The 26,183-nt window shown below is 33.6% G+C and overlaps 1 protein-coding gene across 1 annotated transcript in view; it reads right to left on the bottom strand.

Annotated features, from left to right (window-relative positions):
* The window catches only part of NLGN1 (neuroligin 1), a 713,580-nt gene that overhangs the window by 479,741 nt on the left and 207,656 nt on the right, over nucleotides 1-26,183 (bottom strand). Inside the window, exon 3 of the mRNA XM_047786673.1 lies at nucleotides 103-255. Coding sequence (XP_047642629.1) covers nucleotides 103-255 — 153 coding nt within the window. The remainder of the gene's footprint in view (nucleotides 1-102; nucleotides 256-26,183) is intronic.

The raw sequence follows: 26,183 nt of genomic DNA, 5'->3' as shown, positions 1-26,183 counted from the left end.
AGGACAGTAAGTGAAACAAAGCAAAGCAAAACAAAAATTCAAACCAAAACTATCACATACTTCACGGACTGATAGTGAAAAAAGAAAAGAGAGACTTCTTACCAAGTACCCCAAGTCGGTAGTTGACTGTGATGACGATCACATTCCCATAACTTGCCAAGACACTCCCATCATATAAATTTCCAGTCCCTTCCATATATGAGCCACCATGGATATACACCATCACTGGTTTGGGACCTCCACTGTCCCGAATATCTGAAAAATAAATAGTTGGCAATTGTTCTTATCCTCAAAAAACACGCAAAATGAAGCAGAGAATATATTTTCCATTTTAGGGACAGGAAGGCATGATTTTAATGCAGTTCTTTAAATTGCTGTCTTTGTAAAGTGTTTCTTAAGCAACTCATATTAAGAGCTATTGCAGAAAAGAGTGATAGATACCCATTGTTTTCTACCTAAGATCTTGTTAAAAATTATAATGTGAATTACAAAACTCAAACAAATTGGAAAAAAGTGTGAATTTTGTTACTTTTTTAAAAGTGATTCCAGTAGAATCAAAAGAAATGACAGAATGACAATGATTCTTAAAACTTCTTTTGACAAATGTTACAGACCTCATATGGAATTTATGGGCCATAAACTAAGGATGATGGTACCACTGCTATTGTGAATAAAACACTCTTGTTTTTCCATTTCTTAATTACTGTAAAGATTTTTATTGAATGCATCATAATTACATTGAATAACTTATGCTCCAATTTGTGAACATAATTAAAACACTGTGTTATAGAAGTTGCAAGAATTTCATTTAATTATTCAAGTGCTGTCAGATGAATGTTTAAGGCAGTAAAGCCCATAAATCTATATATCTGTCTTTGTTGCATTAATGTGACTGTCATTTATGTGATATTTTTCAGTTAAGTCCAGGTCATCTGTTCATTACAACTACTCTTACCCTTTGGAAGAAGAAAACGTACTAACATATTTTTCACCCTCTTTGTGACTACTGTACTCTTCTTAGCCCCACTTTGGCTCTAAGATTTTGTCATGTAGACACAAGACAAGAATACAGCTAAGTCAAAGCATAAAGTTCCAAAGTTTAGGGTGACGTTAAAAGTGATTTCTACAGTTCTAAATCTTAGTCAATTTTATTTGCTTTTCTAAGATACTTTACGCCAATTATATAGTTTTCAATAAAGATCTAAAAATAATATGTAAGGGGAAAATGGGATAATTTTACTTGGTAAAAAATGTACTAATTTCTAGAGAAAAATGCTAAACTGTATATTGGTGAAATGGTTTTAACTATTATATAGATTGAAATATTGTATGTGTACATATATCTATAGATTATAAATATCTACATATCCAAAACATCACTATTATATAATAGTCCATGATCTCTCTCTCTCTCTTTTTTTTTTTTTTTTGTCTTTTTAGGGCAGCACCAGTGGCACATGGAAATTCCCAGGCTAGGGGTCACATCAGAGCTACAGCCGGCCTACACCACAGCCACAGCAATGCAGGATCCTTAACCCACTGAGTGAGGCCAGGGCTCTAACCCATGTCCTCATGGATACTAGTTGGGTTTGTTACCACTAAACCATAATAAGAACTTCCTCTATAATCTCTGCTACCCACAAAAATGGGTAGTCATTCAAAAGTATGGCTTTGTTCCTTTGTTTTTGACAATTTTTTAATCAAATAATTCTCCTACATAATTATGACTGAGGTTTCAGCATTTAGATAGGATCTGACACAAAACCATGAAAAAAAAGTAAATACTGCTTTACATTTCTTGTAAAAAAGATGACTAATACAATGCTTTAATTTTCCTACTATAATAATAAAGTGATTTCTTTCAATGAAAAATCATTTTAAGATTGGAAACTGTAGCTTAACTTGTTTGTCCTGATTTTCAACTTGGGGAAATAGTTAATTGCAGAATTTAGAGACTTTTTAAAAGACTACTTTAAATTTTATATAATACTTAATACCAGTGTATAAATTTATCACAATCTTTTCCCCTCCCTGCAAGGGTGTACTTGAGAAAAGCGTCTTATTTTTAAGTGGTGATAAGAGGATATTTTGACATCAAAACCATCCACTTCATACAGGTACATTTAATGTAAAAAACTAAATTTTCTCCTTAAATCCTTGGGAGGGAAAATGATATTCAATCATTTGTAAAACTGGGGGGCTTGTGGGGATGTTAGGCTCCCAGAGAGAAAACAATTCTTTTGAAATTGTCAAACTCTCCTCCTTAAATGCCTGTTTGCCGCATACAGTTTTAGCTTATTTTTTTTCTTGTATGGCTGGCACTGAAGAAGCAATAATAAATTATTAAACTGAAATCATTAACTGACTGTTCACAGCAGACACTGTACGCTGCTAATTGTATGCTTGGAGGTAGCACAGAGGGAGGCTGTTTCAAAATTCTTCTTTAATTAAAATTACATAGAATTACAAAGCACCACTGTGAACAGTAATGAAATCTTGGTAGAATCATTCTGTTCACCTGGAAAACAATACAGGCACACATTGAGAAGACTTGCCACATTTCAGACCTAAAAGCAGAATGAAGTGGACACTGTCAGGAAACAGTGAAAATATGACAAGAGATTCCAGGAGCCATTTCTTATTTTTCTTTGAAAACTAGACATGAAAGGATCACTGATAGTTTGGGCCGATTCTGATTTCTAATGTGTCTTTCCGAACTTCTCACGATTTCAACTTTTTCTAAGAACTTAACATAGGCAACAGTTTTTTCTATAAAGAAATTCCAATGCTGTGTTCTGAACAATATTTCTTCTGAAGTTACCCTGAAGTTAATGCTATGGGGGGTATTAATTACTAAAATAGGTACGATTCTTGTACAAAACTCTTAATATTGCTGATAAAGTTTGGGAAATGCCATGTTTATATTACAGAACTACTTCATTATATTTTAAAAGAGTGGTCCACCTTAGACTTTGCTTTTGATTGAGTTTTATAACAGGGCCTGTCTTAGACTTTACTTTTCTTCATAATTAAAGGTCTTTTTCATGTAAATATAAATATTAATTTTTAAAATTTTAATATATATATAGTAATATAATAATATAACAATAAATGTAAATTGCTTAAATTATACCTATATTTATTTTGATTATAAAAAGAACCAGACTCTGAGTTCCCGAGGTGGCGCAGTGGGTTAAGAATCCAATTGCAGCAGCTTGGGTCACTTTGAAGGTGCAAACATTCCCGGTCTGGCACAGTGGGTTAAAGGAACTGGTGTTGCCAAAGCAGCAGTGTAGGTGACAGCTATGGCTCGGATTCAGTCCTTGGCCCAAGAACTTCCATATGTCATGGGTGTGGCCATAAAAAAATAGAAGTTAAAAATAAAAAGAATCAGACCTATAAATGCAATTGCTACATCAGCTAGCCCTACTATTAGATACTATATGCTAATGCAATCATTTTAATAATAAAACTTGGGGTAGCCACTATGTCTCTAGTGAAAATATATTAGATATAGTAATTTATAACTAATTTTTTAGAGACAAGCCTCTAAATCTTGTCTCATATTTTCCCCTAGATACAAGGTGGATTTCACCTAAAATTTCTGATTTTGCTAAACAGGTACTATTAACTTTACTAAAATAAAAAGAATACTCTCAGAGACTAAAACTCTAGTTCAAGTCTAATAAAACTACAAATGTTCATAAAGCATGCTTGTATTTTCTGTTATTTGGAATGTTTTCAAGCTTTGCTAAGCATCTAGGTCTCTGAAGAAAAGTGGGAGATAAAAAAGATACTACAGTGATGATTATTTTTCTTCTAAAATTTTTATGGTAAGAAATTAAGTTTTCAAGTTAAAAAATAATGAACATGGAATCTGAGTATACACCTTGATTTTAAATTTTAGTAACAATTTTATCTTTATTAAACCACAATTTTAAGTCAATGTAGATGTGTCAATTAGAGCACTTAATGAGGATTTGTTTTTGTCTGACAACCAATGTTTAAAGTCATAATTCCCTTAAATTTTCCTGATGAATAATTATTAGTCACATAACTCCTTAAACATGTTTACTAGTTTCTTTTCTTTTCTTTTCTTTTTCTTTTTAGGGCTGCACCAGTGGCCAGTTTCTTTTTTCTTAAAGAATTCATAAAGTATTTACTTACCCACAATTTAGAGCTTGAGGTGTTAAGACAATTTTTAAGTTGTGGCATATTGCCTCAATTAAAACCTTCTCTAATATATTTAAAGATATTTCAAGATTTTTTTTCACCCCCCTACTCACTTGATGAACCTCAGTTATTATTTGAACCATTAAAAGAATATAGAAGTGTTGGATAAATTTGTGTTTGTTAAACTGTACTTAACACAATTAAAAGTATAATTTTTAGTTTAAAAAAAAGACACAAAAATCTACCAAAATTTTTTCAAAAAGCTCTAGGTAGGATATAAAACTGCATTTGAATATTGAAATATTAAAGTATTCCTAGCACAATTTCTAAAAATTTTAGATATATCTTAAATCCCCAAAATAAATGATAGAAATCTAGGGTGTTGCTTTGATCATTTTTTATTACTTCAAATGAGTTTTTTGGAAACTATGTCAAAAGCCTATTATTAAAATATGTAGCTCTTTTGATCATTTTATAATGTTTTATAACATAAACGAAGAGTAATAAACTGCGTTTGGCCTAAAACTGGCAAAAGAACAATGGCAAAGACACAAATGAGAATTAAAAGTAAAGAATAGTGCTCCATTAAGAGGTCAGTAAGGGACATGCCCAGTCAATGTCTCAGACCGCCTTTGAATAGCTGAGACAGAAACCTAGAGAGCAGGTACAAGAGTTGGGCTATCAGGAAATAATGGAGAATTCCATATAAACACCATATAACCAGACTTCTGATTTAAGTATTTTAGAGTAGTTTATCAAACAGTCTATATTTGTTACTTTATCCAGTAATGTTGCTTCAAGATCTGGAACAAATGCAAAAATTGGCTTCAGTTTTCATTCACCTTCATATCTACAAAAATAATTGTCATATGCACTGAATATAAAATGCTCACACTTTTCTATGAAGGTTTCTTTTTAATCCTGTAGGATATTTCAATTTATCTTTCACGTATAAACAATTATCCAAAACAACAATATAGAGGAATAGATAGAACTCGAATTTACTGCTTTGACATTATATTTAGAGTGTTTAAAAATATTTATCAATTTGGTAACTCTTATGACTGACTGGCTTAGTACTTAACTTGACTACTACTTGCCAATTTAAATAGGGGTTTAGGATATTTTTAATGACTATTTTAAAATGGTAAATGTGCTTTAAGATAGGTCTATGAAATATATTCATATTTACAGGGCTTAGCTCACTGTGGTTGCTCGGAGTTATCATTTGTAAACATATAAATGTCTTACTTGATGCTCTTTTACCAAAAGAAAAATAAAAAGCACATTAAATCCATCTAAATATTTGTTAAACAGGAAAATGATGTATACTAATCTTGTGAGTACTCGGAAAATTTGGAGTTTACAAAGCTACACACTAAGAAATATTTTATATTTAAGTATTTCTTAGATAACAAATATCTAAGAGTTAAGAATTTTTAGGTTCTCATTGTGGCTCAGGGGTAATAAACCCGACTAGTATTCATAAGGACGTGGTTCAATCCCTGGCCTCACTTCAGTGGGTTAAGGATCTGGCATTGCCGTGAGCTGTGGTGTAGGTAACAGATGTGTCTCGGATCCCGTGTTGCTGTGGCTGTAGTGTAGGTCAGAGGCTACAACTTCAATTGACCCCTAGCCTGGGATCTTCCATATGCACCAGGTGCTGCCCTTAAAAAAAAAAAAAAATTTTCAGAGGGTTCAAGAAATCTATAGGACCCCAAGTGGAAGGACTCTTCACAGAGCACTAGGAACAATAATCCAGGTCCTCAAAGTGAATAAATGTCTTTGACGTTTTAATATTTCAGATTACTAACAACGTTAAAAAAAAAATCAAAATTTGCATTTTGATATTACAAGTTTATTTTTAGCTATTAGCATTCAAAATGATAATCTTGGGCAGCTATAATGATTTATTTCAAATCTTAATGGCTGCATTGTATTTAATCTTTAATCCACCAGTGGCATTCATGGTAAATGAATATTTAATCCAATATCATAAATTTCATTTAATCAAAATAATTCTTAAATGTTAAAAATATTAATACCTGATATGTTTTTTGAGCTTTTAATACTTCTATAATTTAATCTTCTATAAAGTAGTTATTGAATTCATATATCTTAACAAAAACAATTCAAATTGTTTAGAAAAAGATTAATTCATTCATAGTTGTAGCTCATGAAACTAGCTCTTCTGCTGGCCTATTGTGGATGATTTTATTTTGGAAAATCTTTCTTACCATATCATTAATATCTTAATTAATGGGATTTAATTTCTAGGGTTCTGGGAATTATTTTTAAACCTGGGATTACCTTCATCATCTCTCTAAGATTCATAACTAGCATGGCATTAAAAAAAAACTAATTGGAATGAAAATGAACTGAAAGAATCAATGGGCCTCTCTAGATACTCCAATTAATGTCAGGTAAAGATACACGATGGAATGAAATATGTCAAATCAGTCTAGTGAGTGCTTACATTCACAGAGTATTCAGAATAAGAAAGTTGGAAAGAGAAAAGAATTTGGGTATTAGTACAGTAAGAAATAAATCATTACATATAGTTGGCAACAATTCGAAATTCAGAACATTTTCATTTGTCAATCATAAAATTATGTGCCTTTGAAATTAAAAGATATTCATCTAATCTCAGAGTACATAAATGGTTGCATAATGTTTACTACAGTTATGTGAATATGTGTAATGCCTTTCATATCTATATAGTTTCATTTCTTATGTAATAGTTAAGCAAATAAGCAGAAAACAGTATTTTTTTAAATCTAAATTTATTGCTCAAGAAACACTTTATATCAGCTTTTAGCTTATCCTTCTTATTATTGGGTGTTGGGTTCTTTTTAAACAAATATCAAATGTAAAAATGAAAAACATTTTGATATTGGGTAAAATATTTACATATATTAGAAAACATGCAAAATGGGTACAGAGAGACTACAGGGGGAGAGATTGTTAGTTAGTTCAAAGAATATGGACAAATTTCAGTCAAAACATGGGATGAAACATATCAAAAGTCAGTTCAAGAAAACAAAAAATGCCCCTCTTTTTAAAACATTGTAATGGTTGGCGTCAAAAGCAAAACTTAACATTCATTTTTTTAAAAATTAAAAATGTGTATTTATATGTAACAACAAGCAAGAAGACAAAACACATCAAAAACGGGAATTAAAAACAACTCTTCAAAAAAAGACAAGAAGTAAAAAAATAGAAAGGGGTGGAAAAAGTGATTGAGGCCCTTGTCATGCAAGTAGATTTGGTGGAAAAAAATACCTTCATCTTCAGCACCGTCATTATCACCTAAATCATCTGTCTGTTTCTTTGTAAGGGGACCTAGGATTGAGAATGGAGAAATGGAGGGAAAAAAAAAAGACAATTCAAGAATAAACAAGACTGAGGGGAAAAAAATAAATGCAAATATTAAAATTCTCAAGGATATTTCCAAAAAGAGTGGGGAAGTGGTTACATCAAAGTTGATTATCTATTTTGTTTAAGGAAAAAAACTCCTTTTCCCCAAAATATCTCATAGAAGACTTGGTCCGTCAGTATATTCAGCATAAAAAATACATTATGATTTGAAACTCAGGTCGTAAGCAAAGGAAATGATTATTTTAAATACCCACTGCATACAAAAAAAAGTAAACAATTTTATTAGCTGAAAGAACTTAATTTATTCAATGTCCTTTCTAATTTGAATTGGTGACAACAATAAAGGAGGTAGGCCAAATTCATTCTTTAATTTGGGACAACATAATAGCATTAGGGAAAACAGAAATATGAATATTTTAGGGAGCTTTTTCTTTTTTCTTTTTTTTTGGTAAGATAATTAACACATAGGTTTTATACATTTTTATAGATACATTTTTCAAAATTGTGACTTTTTAAAATTACTTGATATTACACAAATATTTCCCCATATGATTTGATTAATTATTATCTGTGAATTTAAAACAGAGCAAAGTTATCACTGGTAGAAGTCAGTGTTTAGCAGTTAAGGTAGTTACAGAGTCAGGGCTTATACTTCATAATCAATTAGAAATATAATGGAATTATGCCCTCATGCAACTTCATGCCCAGTATAGTTATTTATAATGGGATCATGCTTTAAGATAATAATTGCATTAAAATACTGTGAATGTTTAATAAATGTTTTATTATATTTAACAATACTAATTTGCTAGAATAAAGGAGCACACCAAAGGGGAAGTCAAAGGCCATATGAAAGTAATTTTAAGCGTCACATAATTGACATATTCAGCACACAAAAAAGCAAGTGAAGCCCTACATTTCTTTTTGTTTCCACAACCATTTAATTTGTTTGGCATTTCATAATCCTCATGCAAAAAGCAATCATTACAAACACAGGACACTCATGTTAAAAGACAGCCAACCACATAACCATAAGCAAGAGAATTTTGTCATGCATAAAATAACAGTCATAGAAAAAGGAAGAAAAAAAATGGGGACTGAAAGTCATGTGTTGATTTCAATAAGATAAATAGTAAAGAAGCAGGCATTAACTCTAAGCACACTTCATAGGGAAGGATTATTAAACATTCTGAGAAAGATTTCTAAGTCTTTCAGCAATTACTATGCATTATGTTTACAATTCAAGACAAGACCTAATATTACAGCCCTCAAAGAATAATAATAAAAAAAAAATCCCACAAAACAGAAGGAAAAAAAGAGATATAATATAGTTGTTTCATCAGCTCAGAGAGACAGCCTTGAAAAATAATATTAACTGGCAAAGATCAAAAGGTTAGAAATGGAGAAATTGATGATGCAACTAAAGGGACCCATTGGCTACTCAATTGTAAGGTCATGGTTTAAAGGCATTTCAAATACAGACAGAGGAGCTGTACACAGTAAATTAAATGATATATTTCACAGTCCTGCAAGCAATCATTTCATTAGTAAAAAAACCTAGATGAAAGCAATAGTTTGTGTTAATTAGCACTCAGTTGCAAGTTCACAGAAATCTACATTTAGTCTTTTTAAGGTCAGAAAGTATTATTTGATGTTCATGCAACAATGTTGCCGCATTTCTGAAAAATAGAAATCTTTTTAATTTAAATTTGAAAAGTCCTGTATCAGAACTATATTTGAAATATTCTAATTTTAAAATATCATGTAAAATATTAGATTTGGAACATTTCAAGCATTTACTTTTTTTCTATAATTATCAAAAGGAGTAAATGAACAAGCTTCGACAAATATATTTTCTTGCATTTCTATTTCTAGGGATACTATGTAGAAATTATGGTTTTATTTACTGGTTATAACACAGATTAAGTGTAATGGTAGTTATTTATTGCTGCCAAAACCACAACAGTTTTCCAATTTTAGTTAAATTACTTAATTTGCTTAACTCTTGGCTATATAACACAGCCCCTAATGTAAGCTTAATTTTTTTTTCTGAATTGTTAGATCAATAATTTTTGGCGACAAATGGAAAACCTATCACAAGTTAAGTGTGAAGCTTTATATGGTATCTCTCTCGGACAATTATCTTTCTTTCTCCTCCTACAGTACCCAAGGCAACTTACATGACTCCTTTGGGAAATAGTTCATGTTTACAGCTAAGAGCCAATAGTTTTATATACTTTGCATGCAGCACACAGAACTGGTAGCTCTTGGTCTATGTGGGATGTGGGATGTTTAAAGAATTTTTATTAACATGTGATCTCCCATTTGTTCACACACAGGGCATAGTTCTCAATTGCTATTTGACTCTGCGTCTGTATAAGCAGATAAGCCATGGAAATGACACTATGTATAGGAGAGAATTTTTCCATGAACCAGATTTTTACTATGTTATTTATTATCACCTTCCCTACTCAGAAAGCTGCATGCCTCTTAAGTGATGTGGGATAATGATTACATACATACACTTCATGAAGCATCTTTTACAGTAGCATATCTGAAGAGTTAAAGACTGATAGATAGCAAATCTGAAGAGTTAAAGACTGATGCTTCAGCATCATAAATAGATAAGGACATCACTATTCTATGGGAGGATTAAGTCACTCTTGCAACTAAAGAATTTCATTTATTGAATATTATTTAGTAGGTTTTATTTAAAACCTTATTATTGGATGATATTAAATTGCCCCACATATGGATTCCAGCAGTATTTTAGTGAATCAAGCATAGCTGGGTTTTCTTAACATTAAGAATTTTTTTTACAAATCTGATATTTTAAAGGTTATCTGGGCAGAAGAGGGCTGATAATGTTTTACACATACACACATACACAAAAACACAAAGGTTGTAAAAAGAAAGAAAACAGATTTCATTTGTCTTGTTTGCCTAAAGGCACTGAGAATAAATATCTAAGAGGTTCTGGGTTGCAAATTGAGAGCCTAACTCAACATTGGTTCCTCTGAGGAAGCCTTAGTAGAATAAACACATATTAGTGGTTTACAGAACCAGATCCCTACATGATCTCAAGATTCCTTATCCCCAGGCTATAAAGAAAACCTGTTGTCTTGATCTCCCTTCTTTCTAGAATAGTAGCACCTCTGGGTCATTTTACCTCTATTTTAATCTGTTACTGTCGCTGTAATTACTGATATTAAAATTTTTAATAATAATTGCAAGAGATAATTGTCATTAGTTTTCTTATGAAAAGAAAATTAGGTTACCAAAATTTAGAGACTATGTATTCCTGCAGGTTGATCAACTGACTTCTCCAGAGGGTAAAACATTTATCCTTCAACATAAATAACAATGATTATCAACATTCCAACCACAGCTTATGCGTCTTTTAAACTACAAATAGTGCATCTTCAATACCAGCAGTTTAAATGGGTATCTTAAATCACCAAAATATAAAGCAAATGAGTCCTCTAAAACCTGAGTGTAGAAGTGATTTATTCTATCTTGAAAATCTATAGGGTCTGTCCTCCTTGAAAAACTCACACATAACTCTTATTAGAGTTAATAAGAAAGCAGACCTCATGTCTTTTTGAAAGGGAGTGAGAGTAATTACTATATTTTTTACCTCCTACAGGCAATAAATAGATTCAGTGGTGAAACAACACGACTAAGAAAGGCAAAAAGACTCCTAGTCATGAACTCTGAACTCATTTAAATCCAGAATAGTTCCTTTTCCATTAACATAAGTATAATTCAAAGTATCAGACTTTACAAAGGATGTATGATGCATTCTGACATTTCAGAATCTGACCACAGTGTCTTTCATTTTTTAAAAAAGGAATAAAAATATCAGCATTTCTCTCCAGTTAACAGGAGAATAATTATGAGCTCCAAAATAATTACTATCCACCCACATTAATACTGCTTTTTATCATTCCCTTTGATGCAGGTCTAATATACTTTAGGTCTCAAATACATTAGAACTGATTATAAATTCCTTCATTGCAGGTTCAATTCAGCAGAAATATCCATATTTTGTGTCACACATATCTGCAAAAGGCAAGTAGGTTGAGGGTAACATTAGCTCCTGAATTAGAAAGCTATCCATGAGAAACGTGGCCTTTATTTTTTAAATTTTTTTTTGTCTTTTTAGTGCCATACCTGCAGCATATGGAAGTTCCCAGGCTAGGGGTCTGGGATCTGTAGCTGGAGCTGGAGCTGGAGCTGTCAGCCTACGCCACAGCCCACGGCAGCCTCAACCCACGGAGCAAGGCCAGGGATAGAACCTGCACCCTCATGGCTACTAGTCAGATTGCTTTTCAGGGCCGCACCTGCAGCATATGGAAGTTTCCAGGCTAGGAGTGTTGAATCAGAGCTGTAGCTGCTGACCTACACCATAGCCACAGCAATACAGGATCCGAGGTGCACCTGCGACCTACACCACAGCTCACAGCAATGCCAGATTCCCCCACCTACTGAGCAAGGCCAGGGATGGAACCTGCATCCTTATGGATACTAGTCGGATTTGTTTCTGCTGCACCACAACGGGAACTCTGAAATGTGCCCCTCTTAAGAGAATATGTCTTTGAAATTTTTCGGATTATTTAGAGCTCCAGGCTTCCATGAATCCCGTCTTGAGAGATGGAGAGCCCTGGCTAATGACATCACTGTACTCTTTCCCTGTCCTCTTTACCCAACAGCCTTTCGAGGAAAACTGGCTTGACAGCATTCCTAAAGCCACTTCCACACAATGGGAAAATTAAAAGATGTTACATTGTTGTTCTGGAGCAACTAGAAGCCAGCTAGACCTTTACAGGGATGTTGTTAGGACTAATTTAATTTTTTAAATTAGGATCAAGGATGTAAAACAATCTAACTATGTCTGAAAAATATATGGAGGACAATGCTAGAATTCTATATATTTTAAGTTAAAACAGCAATATTTCACTGTATCTGATTTATTCCAAATTGATAAACACTAAAATATGACTTTAAGAAATCAGATATTACAACAATTGTTGTCATTGCAAAGGTACCAAACTTTACACACTGAAGCCTAGTTGATGTTATATAATTGCAATAGACACTTCTTAATAGAGAAATGCTTGAAAGCAGCTGATTTGAAATAACATTCATTAATTTGATACTACTGTATTAATGTTATCACACTTCTTAAATTATTGATTATATGAACATATATTTAAAAATCATAGCTGAAAAATAATTTTATTTCTTGAAAATTTTTCAATTAAAAATGCAACATTTTTAGTTAATGTCATAAATCTACATTATGATAAAATTCAATATGATGCAAATGGCTATGATAAGATAGTAGAAGTAAACACTGGAATGATTGATAGTTTTCAAAGACTCCATATCTATGCAGATTTTGGTGGCACTGCTATGCCACTGTGATGTTTGAGTATCTTTTAGGTGAGCTCTGTTTAAGCTAATGGTTTGTATGTACATACACTATGGAAGCGACTGGCCTCCAAGAGTATGAAAACAGCAGGCATGCTCTATGTTTATCTTTGTGTTAGAAGAAAACACCTACATGAACACAAAAGTTTTTCCCTCAGACAGTTCTTTAGACGAAGAACACAGCTGTAAACATGACTTTTGGGAAAAAGAGAATCTGATGTCAAAGTCTGCAAAAGAGGGAAAGAAAAATCTTTTTGGGTCCAGAACACTGAGAAGAGCTTATTTATGTTTATACAAAAAACAAGTTTTTTTTCTTTATAAAACTACCTTGATTACAACACTTTGAAGTCAAAAGCAATCTTGTCTAAAATAAAAATTATAGGATCTCAGAAAAATTTTTAACAAGATAGAAAGTAAAATAGGTTAACGCCTAAGCTGAGCATCACCAAATTGGCAAAACCTCATTATTTTTTACATTATATTTGATTTTTTTAAAATGCAGACGTAGTATTTTTATTGCTTGAAGAATATCAAAATAATGTTCCCTTCCCATCTGGAGCAATGTGGCTGTAAGCTATATAAGCCTTTCAGTACTTCATGAAGACAGTATCCACTGCTCTGGCTTCCACATGTTATCCAGAGATGTACCTGGAGTATGGCAAGGTCACAAATACCATCAGATGCTAGAGCTATCTCAACAAGGCTTAAGGACTGACATGGCATCAAAAGTCCAACCTTCCAGTCACGGCCGTCAGTATCCAGTCATCTAGTCATTCTGCAAACGTATATTACTTACGTCCTCAGGATATTATGGTGGGCAAAAAAAGCAAGAGACTTGCCCTCATGAAAATTAATTTTGGTGGAGAAAGAAACATTAAACAAAGAATAACACATCTAAACACATACTTACAAACTGTGTTATAATATAAAGTCCTGACGTTACCAGAGGTTAGAAAAGGGGACCGATTGAGCCTAGGCATTCTTCACTAAATAAGTATACCATGGTCCAAAGACTAAAGGATGAGTGAGTACTAAGCAGGAAAGGAGGCCAGGGATGGAAGAGAGGGTGAGAAGAAGATGTCAGACAGAAAAAAATAGCATGTGAAAAGCCATAAAATGAGAAGGAGACTGAAGGTCGGTGAGGCTGCCACATGGGTAGTAGAACAGAAAGTAGTGGTGATGAGAATGGAGAGATAGATGGGCATCATTCAGAGCTTGCAGTGCCTCAAGCTCTGGAATTCTTGTCTCAATCCTAAAAGCAACAGAAAGCCATTTAAAAGGTTAAAGCGCAGACTGATAAACTGCCCTATCTGGATCTTAAACAGAAAATCAGAAAGAGACAAAGTTATCTGAAGAAATATGGCAGAGAATATTTTATATAGAAGTCTTGAATTATATTTTCATCAGATGAGAATAGCTTTATTAGAAGAAATTAGATCAGGAAAAAGAGCATATAATTTCTTGCTCTATTTTTGTTTGCAAATAAAACGAATATCACCAAAAAGTAGAATCCAAGAGTCCAGCATATCTGAGATTTTATAAATATTTAAAAGTTTTTGATAAAATGTGTATTTATTTTGCCTAAGAGTTTTCTTATATTCATAAAAAGATACAGTCTACAAGCTGTTTCTACTTGGATATTTCACTCCCACTTCAGTACAACAGGGATGCCCAGAATTTCCACCTCAAAGACAGTTTTACTTCCCAGCACAGGATTTGCTTTCAGAGGTACAACCCTTCCCTCGGTTTCAAAACTAGAAATCCAGAAATAATCTTTAACCGTTTCTTCTTCCACCCGTTTGTTTCTTCTTCCAATACTCCAAGAGAAATTTTGTTTCTGTCACCCTCTCCCCAACTGACTATTATTAGCCTGGTCTGTAGCCACATTACTATATCCTCGAATTATTACAATAGCCTTTTAGTTGCTTCCACTGTAATCCAGACATGAGACTGTCTCCCAAACCATTTTGTATTCTATACACTTTTGAAGTAGTAGATATTAGTGGTGAGCCGAAAGGGAAAAAAAATATTTAATAATCATCCTCAACTAAAATGTACACACATTCAATTCTTTCTAAGACTAAAACTGCAAGCACTCCAATGGAACAGAATGCAAAAGCATATACAATGATCTTGTACTGTGTTTTAAAATAGTTATAACAAGACAGATGAAAATTAAATATAGTATAACACTCGTTTTGATGTTTTAGAAATTCATGAGCAAAAATAAGACTTTTTTATTCAAAATGGAAACAAATCATGTAAAATATTTTTTAAATGCATTTCAGATTAGTTTCATTAAATACTACTTGCATTGTTTCACTACTCTGTTTAAATATATTTACTCACTCCTTATTCCTTATTATCTTATACTAAATGTCCCAGACTGAGCCATAAGGTTCTCCTTACTCTTTCCAGATTTTATCTTTTCATTCCAAGCTTTCTAAAACACATTGTCTGAATTCTGATGAACATTTAAAGAAAATCTAATACCAATCATTGTGAACTCTTCCAAAAAAAAAAAAAAAAGCAAGGCAGTGGAATGTTACAAGGCCAGCATTACTCTGATACTACAGCCAAGACACACCACAAAGAAAGAAAATGAGAGGCAATATCCCTGATGAACATAGATGTAAAAAATCCTCAATAAAATATTAGAAAACTGAATTTAACAATACTTTAAAAGGAGTATACACCATGATTGAATGGGATTTATTCTAGGGAAGCAAGGATGGCTCAACATTCTCAAATCAATGTGACAACATCACATTAACAAAATGAAGGATATAAATCAATGACTACCTCAATAGATAAGAAAAACCATTTGGAAAAATTGAACATCTTTTCATAATTAAAAATAAACAACTTTCAACAAACTGTATAGAGGGAAGTCATCTCAACCTAATAAAGGTCATATATGACAAATGTACAGGTAATATCATACTGTATCATACAGTGGTAAAATGCTGAATGCTTTTTCTCTAAGATCAGAAACTCGACAAGGATGCTCACTTTTACCACTTTTATTCAACACAGTACTGGAAGTTCTACCAAAACAATTAGGTAAGAAAAGGGAATAGAAAGTAACAATCAGATAAGAAGAAGTAAAATTGTCTCTCTTTGCAGATGACTTGATCTTATACAAAGAAACTTTAAAGATTCCACCAAAAAAGCAATTAAAACTAATAAATATTTCAGTAAAGTTTCAGAATATAAAACCAATAGACAAAAATCAGTCATGTTTTCATAACAATGAAATATCAGAAAGAGAATTTATTAAAACTACCCCATTTATAATATCATAAAACAATTAAAATTCTTAGGAATAGATTTAAACAATGAGGCAAAATACTTGCACACTGAAAAATTTTAGATATTGATGAAAGAAACTTAAGAGGACAAAAATAAATGGAATGATATCCCATGTTTATAAATTGAAAGAATTAATATTGCTCTAATGCCCATACCACCCAAAGTGACCAATAGATTCAGTGCAATCCCTTCAAAATTCCAGAAATAGAATTTTCACAGAAATGGAACAATCCTAACATTTGAACAAATAATCCCAGACATTTTTCACAGAAATAGAACAATCCTAACATTTGAACAAATAATTCCAAAATAGTTCAAATAGCCCAAGCAACTTTGAGAAAGAACAAAGCTGGAAGCATCACACTTCATGACTTCAAACTATATCACAAAGTTATAGTATTCAAAACAGCATGGTATAAAAATAGAGTTCTAGAGAACAGAATAAAGACTCCAGAAATAAGCACATGCATATATGGTCAATTAATTTTCAACAAAAGAGTCAAGAACATATGGTGGGGAAAATACAGTTTCTTCAATAAATGGGGTTGGGAAAACTGGACAGCCACATGCAAAAGAATGAAACTGGACCCAATCTTATACCATACACAAAATCAACTCAAAATGTATTAAATACCTGAACATAAAACATGAAACATTTATGCTCCTAGAAGAAAACTTAAGGGATGAACTTCTTAAATTTGGTCTTAAGAATTATTTTTTGTGCTTGACACCAAAAAGCAGGACAATAAAAGCAAAAATAAACAAGTAGGACTACATCAAATTGAAAAGCTCTGCACAGAAAAGGAAAACATCAACAAAATCAAAAGGTAAAATATAGAATGGGATAAAACGTTTGTAAGCCACAAATACTACAAGGGGTTAATATTTTTAAATATACAAGGAACTCATTCAACCCTAGAAAAAATGCAATTACAGAGTTCAGTACCTGAATAGATAATTTTCCAAAGGAGACCTATGAATAATAAACAGGTACATGAAAAGGTGTTCACATCACTAATCACCATGTAAATTCAAATCAAAACCATAATTAGATATCACCTCATATCTCTAAGGATGTTTCTTATTAAAAAGACAAGAGATAACAAATGTTGGTGAGGATGTGGAGAAAAAGGAATCCCTGTACACTGTTGGTGACAATGTAAAGTGGCATAACCACTAAGGAAACACTATGATGGTTTCTCAATAAGTTAATGGAAGTACCACATGATTCAGCAACCTCACTTTCGAGTATATATCCAAAGGAAATGAAATCATTATCTTAAAAAGGTATCTGTACTTCCATGTTCACAATACCCAAAGTATGGAAACAACCTAAGTGACATCAGCAGATGAACAGATAAAGAAAATGTAGTATATACATATATATGTATATATATATAGCATATATACACATGTGTATGTATATACACACACATATATACAAATACATACACAAGTGAATACACAAGTGAATATTATTCAGCCTTAGAAAAGAAATAAATCCTCTCATTTGCAGTAACATGGATGAAATTGGAGGACATTATGCTAAGTAAAACAAACTATACAGAGAAAGACAAATAGAGAAATACTGCATAGTATCAACTAATACATGGAATCTTTTTTTAAAAAAGTCAAACTCATAGAAATAGTAGAAAAATAAGTGGCAGGGTCAGGGGAGTGGGAGAAATAGTGAGTGGTTGCTAAAAGGGTAAAATCTTTCAGTTATATGACAGGTAAGTTCTGAGGATCTAATGCATCACATTGTGACTACAGTTAATAACACCGAATTGTGTAATTGAAATTTGCTAAGAAAGCAGAACATAAATGTCCTTATGAATATATGTGAGGAAAAACAAACAAACAAAAAAAACCAAAATAGAATACTTCTTTTTCCACTGTGAGTCTGGTCAATGTTGCACAAAAAAGTGATTTCACACTCATGCCTCGTGTGTTTTATTCCACAGAGTTAATTCCTTAAAGTTCTAATTATAATCAACTCAGAGAGGAGGAAAAGAGATGGAAGATCATAAGGCATCTCCTCTAGAATAATGTGCAGAAAATGTTTACACCGAAGAAAAAGGTATACTACTTGGTGTTTTGGCTCAACCTCTGTCTTCAGGATATGAATCAGAGGTAATTCTTTACTTCTCAGCAAGACCCGATTGTGAAAATACCTTAATTCCAGACATTGCTACATTTTATCTGCATAAGTAAGATAAATAAATTGAACCTGTATTTATTAAGATCCTATTATCCAACTGGGTTTCTCTAGGAAATAAGCCAGTGAAGATAAACCCTCTAATTTTAAATTCCTGGGACGCTAGCCTAGTGGTGTGTGTTCCCGAGATGACTTTTCATGTCTCACACATGCACATCCTTGTTAATCTATGATCCTCAGAGAAGTGGTTTCACTCTCTGCTCCATGCCCTCCCTTCCACATTGCTTTACTCTCTCTTACCATGCAAGCTGGAATCTGTTGGGGACACAATTCTGTGCTCCCTCTTGCCTGATACAATCAATGCAAAGCTTACACTAGAAACTATGGAAACACTTTGGAATCCAGTTACCATATATGCCCATATACACAGGACAGACACTAGAGGTGGAAGGCCTGCTGAGTGACTCTCAAACCCTCTCACTTTATAGGTCCTCAAGAAAGTAACAGTAGAGAATGAACTGATTTTGCTAACCCCAAAGCTAGCCAAAGACAGAGCTATGTCTGGATCTCAGATTTCTTATCTGGGTAGCTCCCTTATAATCAGTCAAATGAAAATAAAAGATAAGCAGAGGAACAGAAAACTGGGTGTAGAAGTGTCTGATGTAGTATAGATCTCTTAAAAAAAAACCACAAACTAATAGACCTAATACTACAAGTATAAAGCCTTTAGTATTCCCCTAATTAGCATTTTATTTAGAAGTCATTTAAATTAAAAATTAAAAAAAATACATATTTATAAATGTGCCTTTAAAAGGAAAACTAAAAAATTATTAAAAACGATCCAACCAACTTGGAAGGACAAAGATCACAGAATTTAAAGCAAATAAGTAATATAAGTTAAGAGGAACAATTTCCCCGTAGTGCCTATTATTAAACTGAATTGTTTACGGAATAATTTAAATGTGGACAAATTAAATAGTCAATCTGACTTAAAAGAAGAGCAGGAATACCTAGGGATAATGTGTGATCATATAGGCTAATGAAATAGCGAAATGTTCTGTACAGGTTAGCAAATTATTGCTGTCCAGAACCCTCTACTCTAGCACCTAAGATGCTTTGGCTTTAGCTTCTTTCCCAGATGACCTCACTGCAGCTGGTTTCAAGAAACCAAAGTGTTGATGCCTGGCATAGCAGGAGCTCCCAGCACTCAGCCACAGTGTTACGGGCTGACATTCGTTCTAATTAGGCAATTTATATTTTTAATATTATCTCTGGATTCATTTCAAAGATGCTCCCAAACTCACAAGTCTATGAATTTCCTAAAATATATATTAATATTTCTTGATACTGTGTGTTGTAATGGACTTGGAGACAGATATATACATATATAGGTCTGGATACTGGCTCTTTCATGTGCTAGCTGTGTAACCTTGGTCATGTTTTTTTTTTTAACTCTATAGAGTCTTAGCAGCACAGTGCCAAGCCCCCTAAAAATATTGTTATAATAATTAAAAGTGCCTAGTAAAGGGCTTAACACAGAGAAGTTTGGTTAGTTTTTTTTCTTTCACCTTTATTCTATCTACTGCTTCAAACCAAATTCTTAATAAACACACACACACATACATCCTATCATAATACATACTAAAGAAAAAAGACTGAGAATTAGGTCACTCCCACTCAGCCTTCCACTAGCTATGTGACCTTTGTAATGTTCTTACCCTCTGTATTACTCAGGTTATTTTTTTTCCTTTTCTTTTAAATTTTTTTTATTGTTATTTTCCCAATACAATGTTGTTGTTTTTTTTTCTGCTGTACAGCATGGTGACCCAGTTACACATGCATATATCCAGACAAAACTTTCCTTAAACAGTTTCTTTAAATATGGATCTGGACAATGCCCACAGAACAGAACAGAATCCAAAAAGATTATGTTAAAGTACTTCACTCAAGAATAATTCCCCTACTAGCTACACATAGCTCCATATTTTGACAAGGACAATCTGGCAGAAAGAGCCTTCTGGATGAGTCATCAATTGAGTGTGTCTAACACAAAGTGGATTTTCATATATTTTTAATTGCTAGGCTAAGTCAAGCAATAAAGCACAGTGATTAAAGTATAGGTTCTAGAACTATGTTACTTGGTTTCAAATCCTGCCTCTGCTACTTAAAAGCTCTGTGGTATTAATTTCTTTGTCTCCAACTCCTTGTATGTAAAATAAGGACATGAATAATGATGATACCTACCTATGGAGCTGTTATGAGAACTAGGTTAGATGACATATCAAATTACTCATTTGATCTGATGTAAATGGTCTATCAAAATGTTAGCTGTTGTAATGAAGAAGGTGGTAATACCTTCATTTAAGAGTTTGGGAAATAGAGATTAATAAATTTGTTCAAGGAAGCTGATACTACACTAACTACTCCACGTGGCTTATCTCACTGACTCCTCACAACTATTCCAAATCCCGGGATTATCTTTATTCCATTTACAGGTAGTTTGGAAGGGGAGTCTAGAGCTTAGAAAAATGATAAATCTGTCCAATATCTTTTTTTTCTAATAAGTAGAGAGCCAGGATATGGAGCCAGGTCTGTATTATTCTGGAATTCACATCATCAAGGACTATTCTATGCCCCCACAGAATATTACAAATATGTCATAAAATTGCTTTCAGGTAGATCAATAGAATAGCAGTTGAAATCCACGAGTGTTTCAATGGGAGATATGGAGAAATCTCTGTGTGTCTCATTCACACTCAGACTCCCTATCCACTCAGAGTAAACTCTGCTGCTAATTTATTACATAGTATTAGGTACATTGAAATGATGAAGAGTATAGTAAATGAAACAAGTACAAATGTAGGGAAGTGTAAGATAAGATGTACCAGGCAACTCTTCCATGGTGTGAGGAGAGATGGTCAAGTTTGCAGACACAGGATTTAAAAATAAAGACATGAGGAGTTCCCGTCGTGGCGCAGTGGTTAACGAATCCGACTAGGGACCATGAGGTTGCGGATTCGGTCCCTGCCCTTGCTCAGTGGGTTAACGATTCACGGCGTTGCCGTGAGCTGTGGTGTAGGTTGCAGACGCGGCTCGGATCCCGCGTTGCTGTGGCTCTGGCGTAGGCCGGTGGCTACAGCTCCGATTCAACCCCTAGCCTGGGAACCTCCATATGCCGCGGGAGCGGCCCAAGAAATAGCAACAACAACAACAACAATAACAACAACAACAACAACAAAAAGACCAAAAAAAATAATAATAAAATAAAAATAAAAATAAAAATAAAGACATGAGCATTGTGATCTGCAGAAATAATGAGTCTTAGAGATGTCCTGTCCCTAACAGAGATGCTGAGTAGGTAGAGAATTAGCTTCATGAAAGCAAGGCAGTCTGGAAGAACGCAGGAAGCATGATCTATTTAAATGGAGAACATCACATCTGAACCTGGGTCTGATACTTCATCCCAGAGGTATGGACCCCACAGGCACACTAGGGCCCAGATGATGAAGCTGTGAAGCAATTGCTCTCATGGTACCCAACAGTCTTAGTGAGATGGCTCATCTCAAAATGACAGCTGCCAGGATCTGTAGTGAAAGAGCCCAAGCTAGAAAGAGAAGGCTTGGTTTCTAGTTTGAGCTCTGCCACTAGGTGACAATATGTGTGACATTGTTCAAGCTACTTCACATCTCCAAGCCTCTCTTTATTTCAAAAAAAGAAAAGACAATGCCTTCTAGCCATCTCAGGAGATTACTGTATAATCAGGTAAGATGGTATTTATGAACATACTGCAAAAGGCTTTTCACATATGGGAGCTCTGTATTCCTGGCATTAAGTGAAGTGGAAATTGTGGGGACAACCAATTACAAAAGTTATGAATATGATACAAAGAACCGGCAGCATTATACATTTGAAAGAAGAGTACTTGTATTATCTTAAAAAAAAAAAAAAAAAAAAAGGAGTTCCCGTCGTGGCACAGTGGTTAACAAATCCGACTAGGAACCATGAGGTTGCGGGTTCGGTCCCTGCCCTTGCTCAGTGGGTTAACGATCCAGCATTGCCGTGAGCTGTGGTGTAGGTTGCAGACGCGGCTCCGATCCCGCGTTGCTGTGGCTCTGGCCTAGGCCGTAGGCCAGTGGCTGTGACTCCGATTCGACCCCTAGCCTGGGAACCTCCATATGCCGCAGGAGCAGCCCAAGAAATAGCCGAAAAAAAAAAAAAAAGACTCTATACACTTAAAGCTAATTTTTTTATATCTTTTTAAGGCCTCACCTGTGGCTTACAGAGGCTCCCAGGCTAGGGGTCGAATTGGAGCTACACCTGCCAGCCTACACCACAGCCACAGCCACTGCAATGCCATGTATGTTATCTACACCACAGCTCACGGCAATGCCAGATCCTTAACCCACTGAGTGAGGCCAGGGATTAAACCTGCATCCTCACGGATGCTAGTCAGATTCATTTGCGCTGAGTCATGACAGGAACTCCTAAAACAGTTTTTTTTTAATTAAAATTATTTTGCTTTCCTACAAGCCTTTTAAGAATACAAGTTCTGGAACCAGACTTCCCTGTTGTTGAATCCTGATTTCACTATCCTAGGTAGTCAGACTTTTGGCAAGTTACCTGATCACCCTGGCCCTTGATTAACTTGGAATAGAAATAACAGGAATCTCATACATGAAAGGTGGTAATTTCTGTGTAGCTCTCAGACTAGTCTCTGGCACATTTTAAGAACACACTAAATATTAAGAATTATCATTAAAACACAGTAGATGAAACATTAATAAAACTAGATTAATTGATACTAGAACAACTCCATGAGGAAAAAAAACAGGTATTTTATGCTGTCTTTAAAAAAGCAAAGGTTTCAAATGTATTTAAGGAAACTGTTCCCCACTTAATATTTAGTCATTACAGACTTGAAAATGATTACTACCAAATGATTAAAAAACCCACTTTTTTCTTTTTTGGAAAAATGTCAGGTCTGAGTTTGTAGAATTGGGAAAAAATACAGAAAATTTAAAAGCAAAATGCCATAGCAATGCTTTATTTCCATTGTAATAATACTCATCAAGAAAGGAACTGACAGGTTTGCGACAAGCTAGCATTTCTAATACTTTATCCAGTTAAGATGCCAAAAATTTTTCCAGAAAGGTTACAAAATATTCTAGATGAAATTCTGCTTTTAAATTATTTGAATATTAAAACATTTTTGCTAATTCTATTACCAATGTGGATGCCCTAGCTTTAGTTTATAATTTGTAGCATTGTTGAGCAGGTGATCATGTTCACTAGCATGAGAAGAAGCAATTGCTTGACAGGAACCCCACTTATAATGCACCTTTAAGGCACTCAGTTGAAAAATATCTGTGATAGGAAATATGGCCACTGAAAACTTGTATTCTATTTTGTGCATAAACTGCGTTTTGGGAAGCCCATGAGCAAAATTAAGGTATTTGATCTTCAAAACATAAACATGCCATCTTAAAAGAGGCTTATCTCTCAAGTATTTAATGGTTACTGGATTACAAGAATCAATATGGGATAAGAGGCCCCATGCTTTATTGATTTCTCCTTCTCTGTATTTTCATTCTTCCCTTTAAGCTATTAAAATGCCTTGAACCAAGCTACTTTTGTAAGATAGCCCAGAATAATAATATTTATCAAAGATAACATATTTAATACTTATATTTTGCTATTGGCAGTCAAGATTGCCTTTGAAAAAAAATTTTACCCATATAAATATAAATACTTCTTAAATTTAGTCTCCAATATTTTTATAATTTAGTCTCCAATATTTTTATAATGAAAACAGAAGGCACATTTTTTCCAAATGTATGGAAATCACATTTGATTTTATGAAATATTTCACATTTAGATCAACAGCTATGTCCTGAATATCACAGAATTTTTATGTTAGCTTGAAACAGCTGTCTTAAAATTTAAAGCAAAAAAAAATATGCAGTAGACTTCAGGCAAGAGACGTGTTCGAAAAATTTGCACATGAATCAATGTTTGTAAATTTTAAATACACTAAGAGAGGCTACAATGTTGAGTACCCTGTGGTGAATTATTTGGATAAATAAATCCCTTTTATAAGAGAATAATTACCCCAATATGTGTTTTCTAAGTTACCATTCTTGTATGTTTTTCCATTGAATAGGATTATATATATATTTATTTAGTATTAAAACTCACTTTTTTTGGAACATGTTAAAAGAAACAGTATCTAATGTTTTAATTGCATAGAATTAGAGTTCATTTATCTTTTGTGATTCATCTAAAGGTAACTTCACTGAGAATGAATGCATTTCAACATGATTTTGTCAAAATGGAGTAGAAATTTGTTTCTATGGGCAACCTAATTGTTCTGGATATACCTTGTTAAGCAGTAGGGCAATGAAAAAACTCATAAGATAACAGAAACATAGAAAGACTTAAATGGTTCATCATTAAAAAAAAAGGAAGAAAGAAAATTGGATAAGGATATTCAAGACAATTTCAATGTACAAAATTCACAGCTGGAATACTTTCCCCACATTGCCCTTCCTCTCTATTTGAACATATCTTTCAGAATTAATCCCAGTAAGAAAATCAATACAATTTAGTTCTCCAAACAGTGCTTCTCCAAAATGAGTGTGCATAAAAAATAGCTGGAAAGCTTATTAAAAATAACAATTCTGGAAGTTCCCATTGTGGCTCAGCAGAAACAAATCTGACTAGAATCCACAAGGATGTAGGTTCAGTCCCTAGCCTTGCTCAGTGGGTTAAGGATCTGGTGTTGCCGTGAGCTGCGGTGTAGGTCGCGTGGTCCCACCTCACTATGGCTGTAGTGTAGGCCAGCAGCTACAGCTCCAATTTGACCCCTATCCTGGGAACTTCCAAATGCCACAGGTACAGCCCTGAAAAGACAAAAAAATAATTCTTACCTCTCCTTCCCCCAACATTGGTCAGGACTCAGCCTAGAATTCAGCAATCTAATGATGAATGAGGTCCATGGGCCACAGTTCGTGGAAAACTTGGGTTCTAGACCCTTTTCCTATTTTGGGAATCTGGACTCTGTTTTGTTTTAACTCTCTATGTGGAGTAAAATGAAAAACTCTATGTGAATATATGAAATTGACCACATTGTGTGGATGTTTGGCTATGACACACATCAGCTGGAAATGTCTAGATGACTGAAAGATCAAGTCCAATGGTGCTATCTCTTTGAGAAAACAATCCCCAGAAGAAAGAGAGTTGCCCCCTCCCCAGTAAAGCTGTATTTTGTGGTAATATTTAAGTAGATAGATAGGTAAATAGAGATATTGATTGATAGATTACATATATATAAATGTAAATATATCATATAAAACCCCTTGTAAACATGCATGTACCATTAAAAGTACTAAGAAGCTCTATTCCTTTCCTTTTGTATTCATAAATCTAATCAAGAAATCTTTTTCTCAAAATACTTCACACCACATTGGTTTAAAGTTTATTTAATACTGACTTTTGATTCGCTGGGATTCATCTATTACCAAGAATATTCTCTTTACTATCTTACCTAGTAGAGGAGAAGAATCCTGTATAGGAAATCCTAAAGAAGACAAACTCATTTTTAGATACAATAATGAACCCAAGTTGAAGCAATTCAGAACTTGCTTTTGAAAAAATTAAGATATATAACGTAAGGAAGATGTGAAAATTACCAAGAAATAAACAAGGGGGATAAACGTCAAAGAGTGAAAGA

The sequence above is a fragment of the Phacochoerus africanus genome, chromosome 1 (genome assembly GCF_016906955.1).
Source record: "Phacochoerus africanus isolate WHEZ1 chromosome 1, ROS_Pafr_v1, whole genome shotgun sequence".
NCBI lineage: Eukaryota > Metazoa > Chordata > Mammalia > Artiodactyla > Suidae > Phacochoerus > Phacochoerus africanus.
This window is presented reverse-complemented; position numbering and strand designations above follow the sequence as displayed.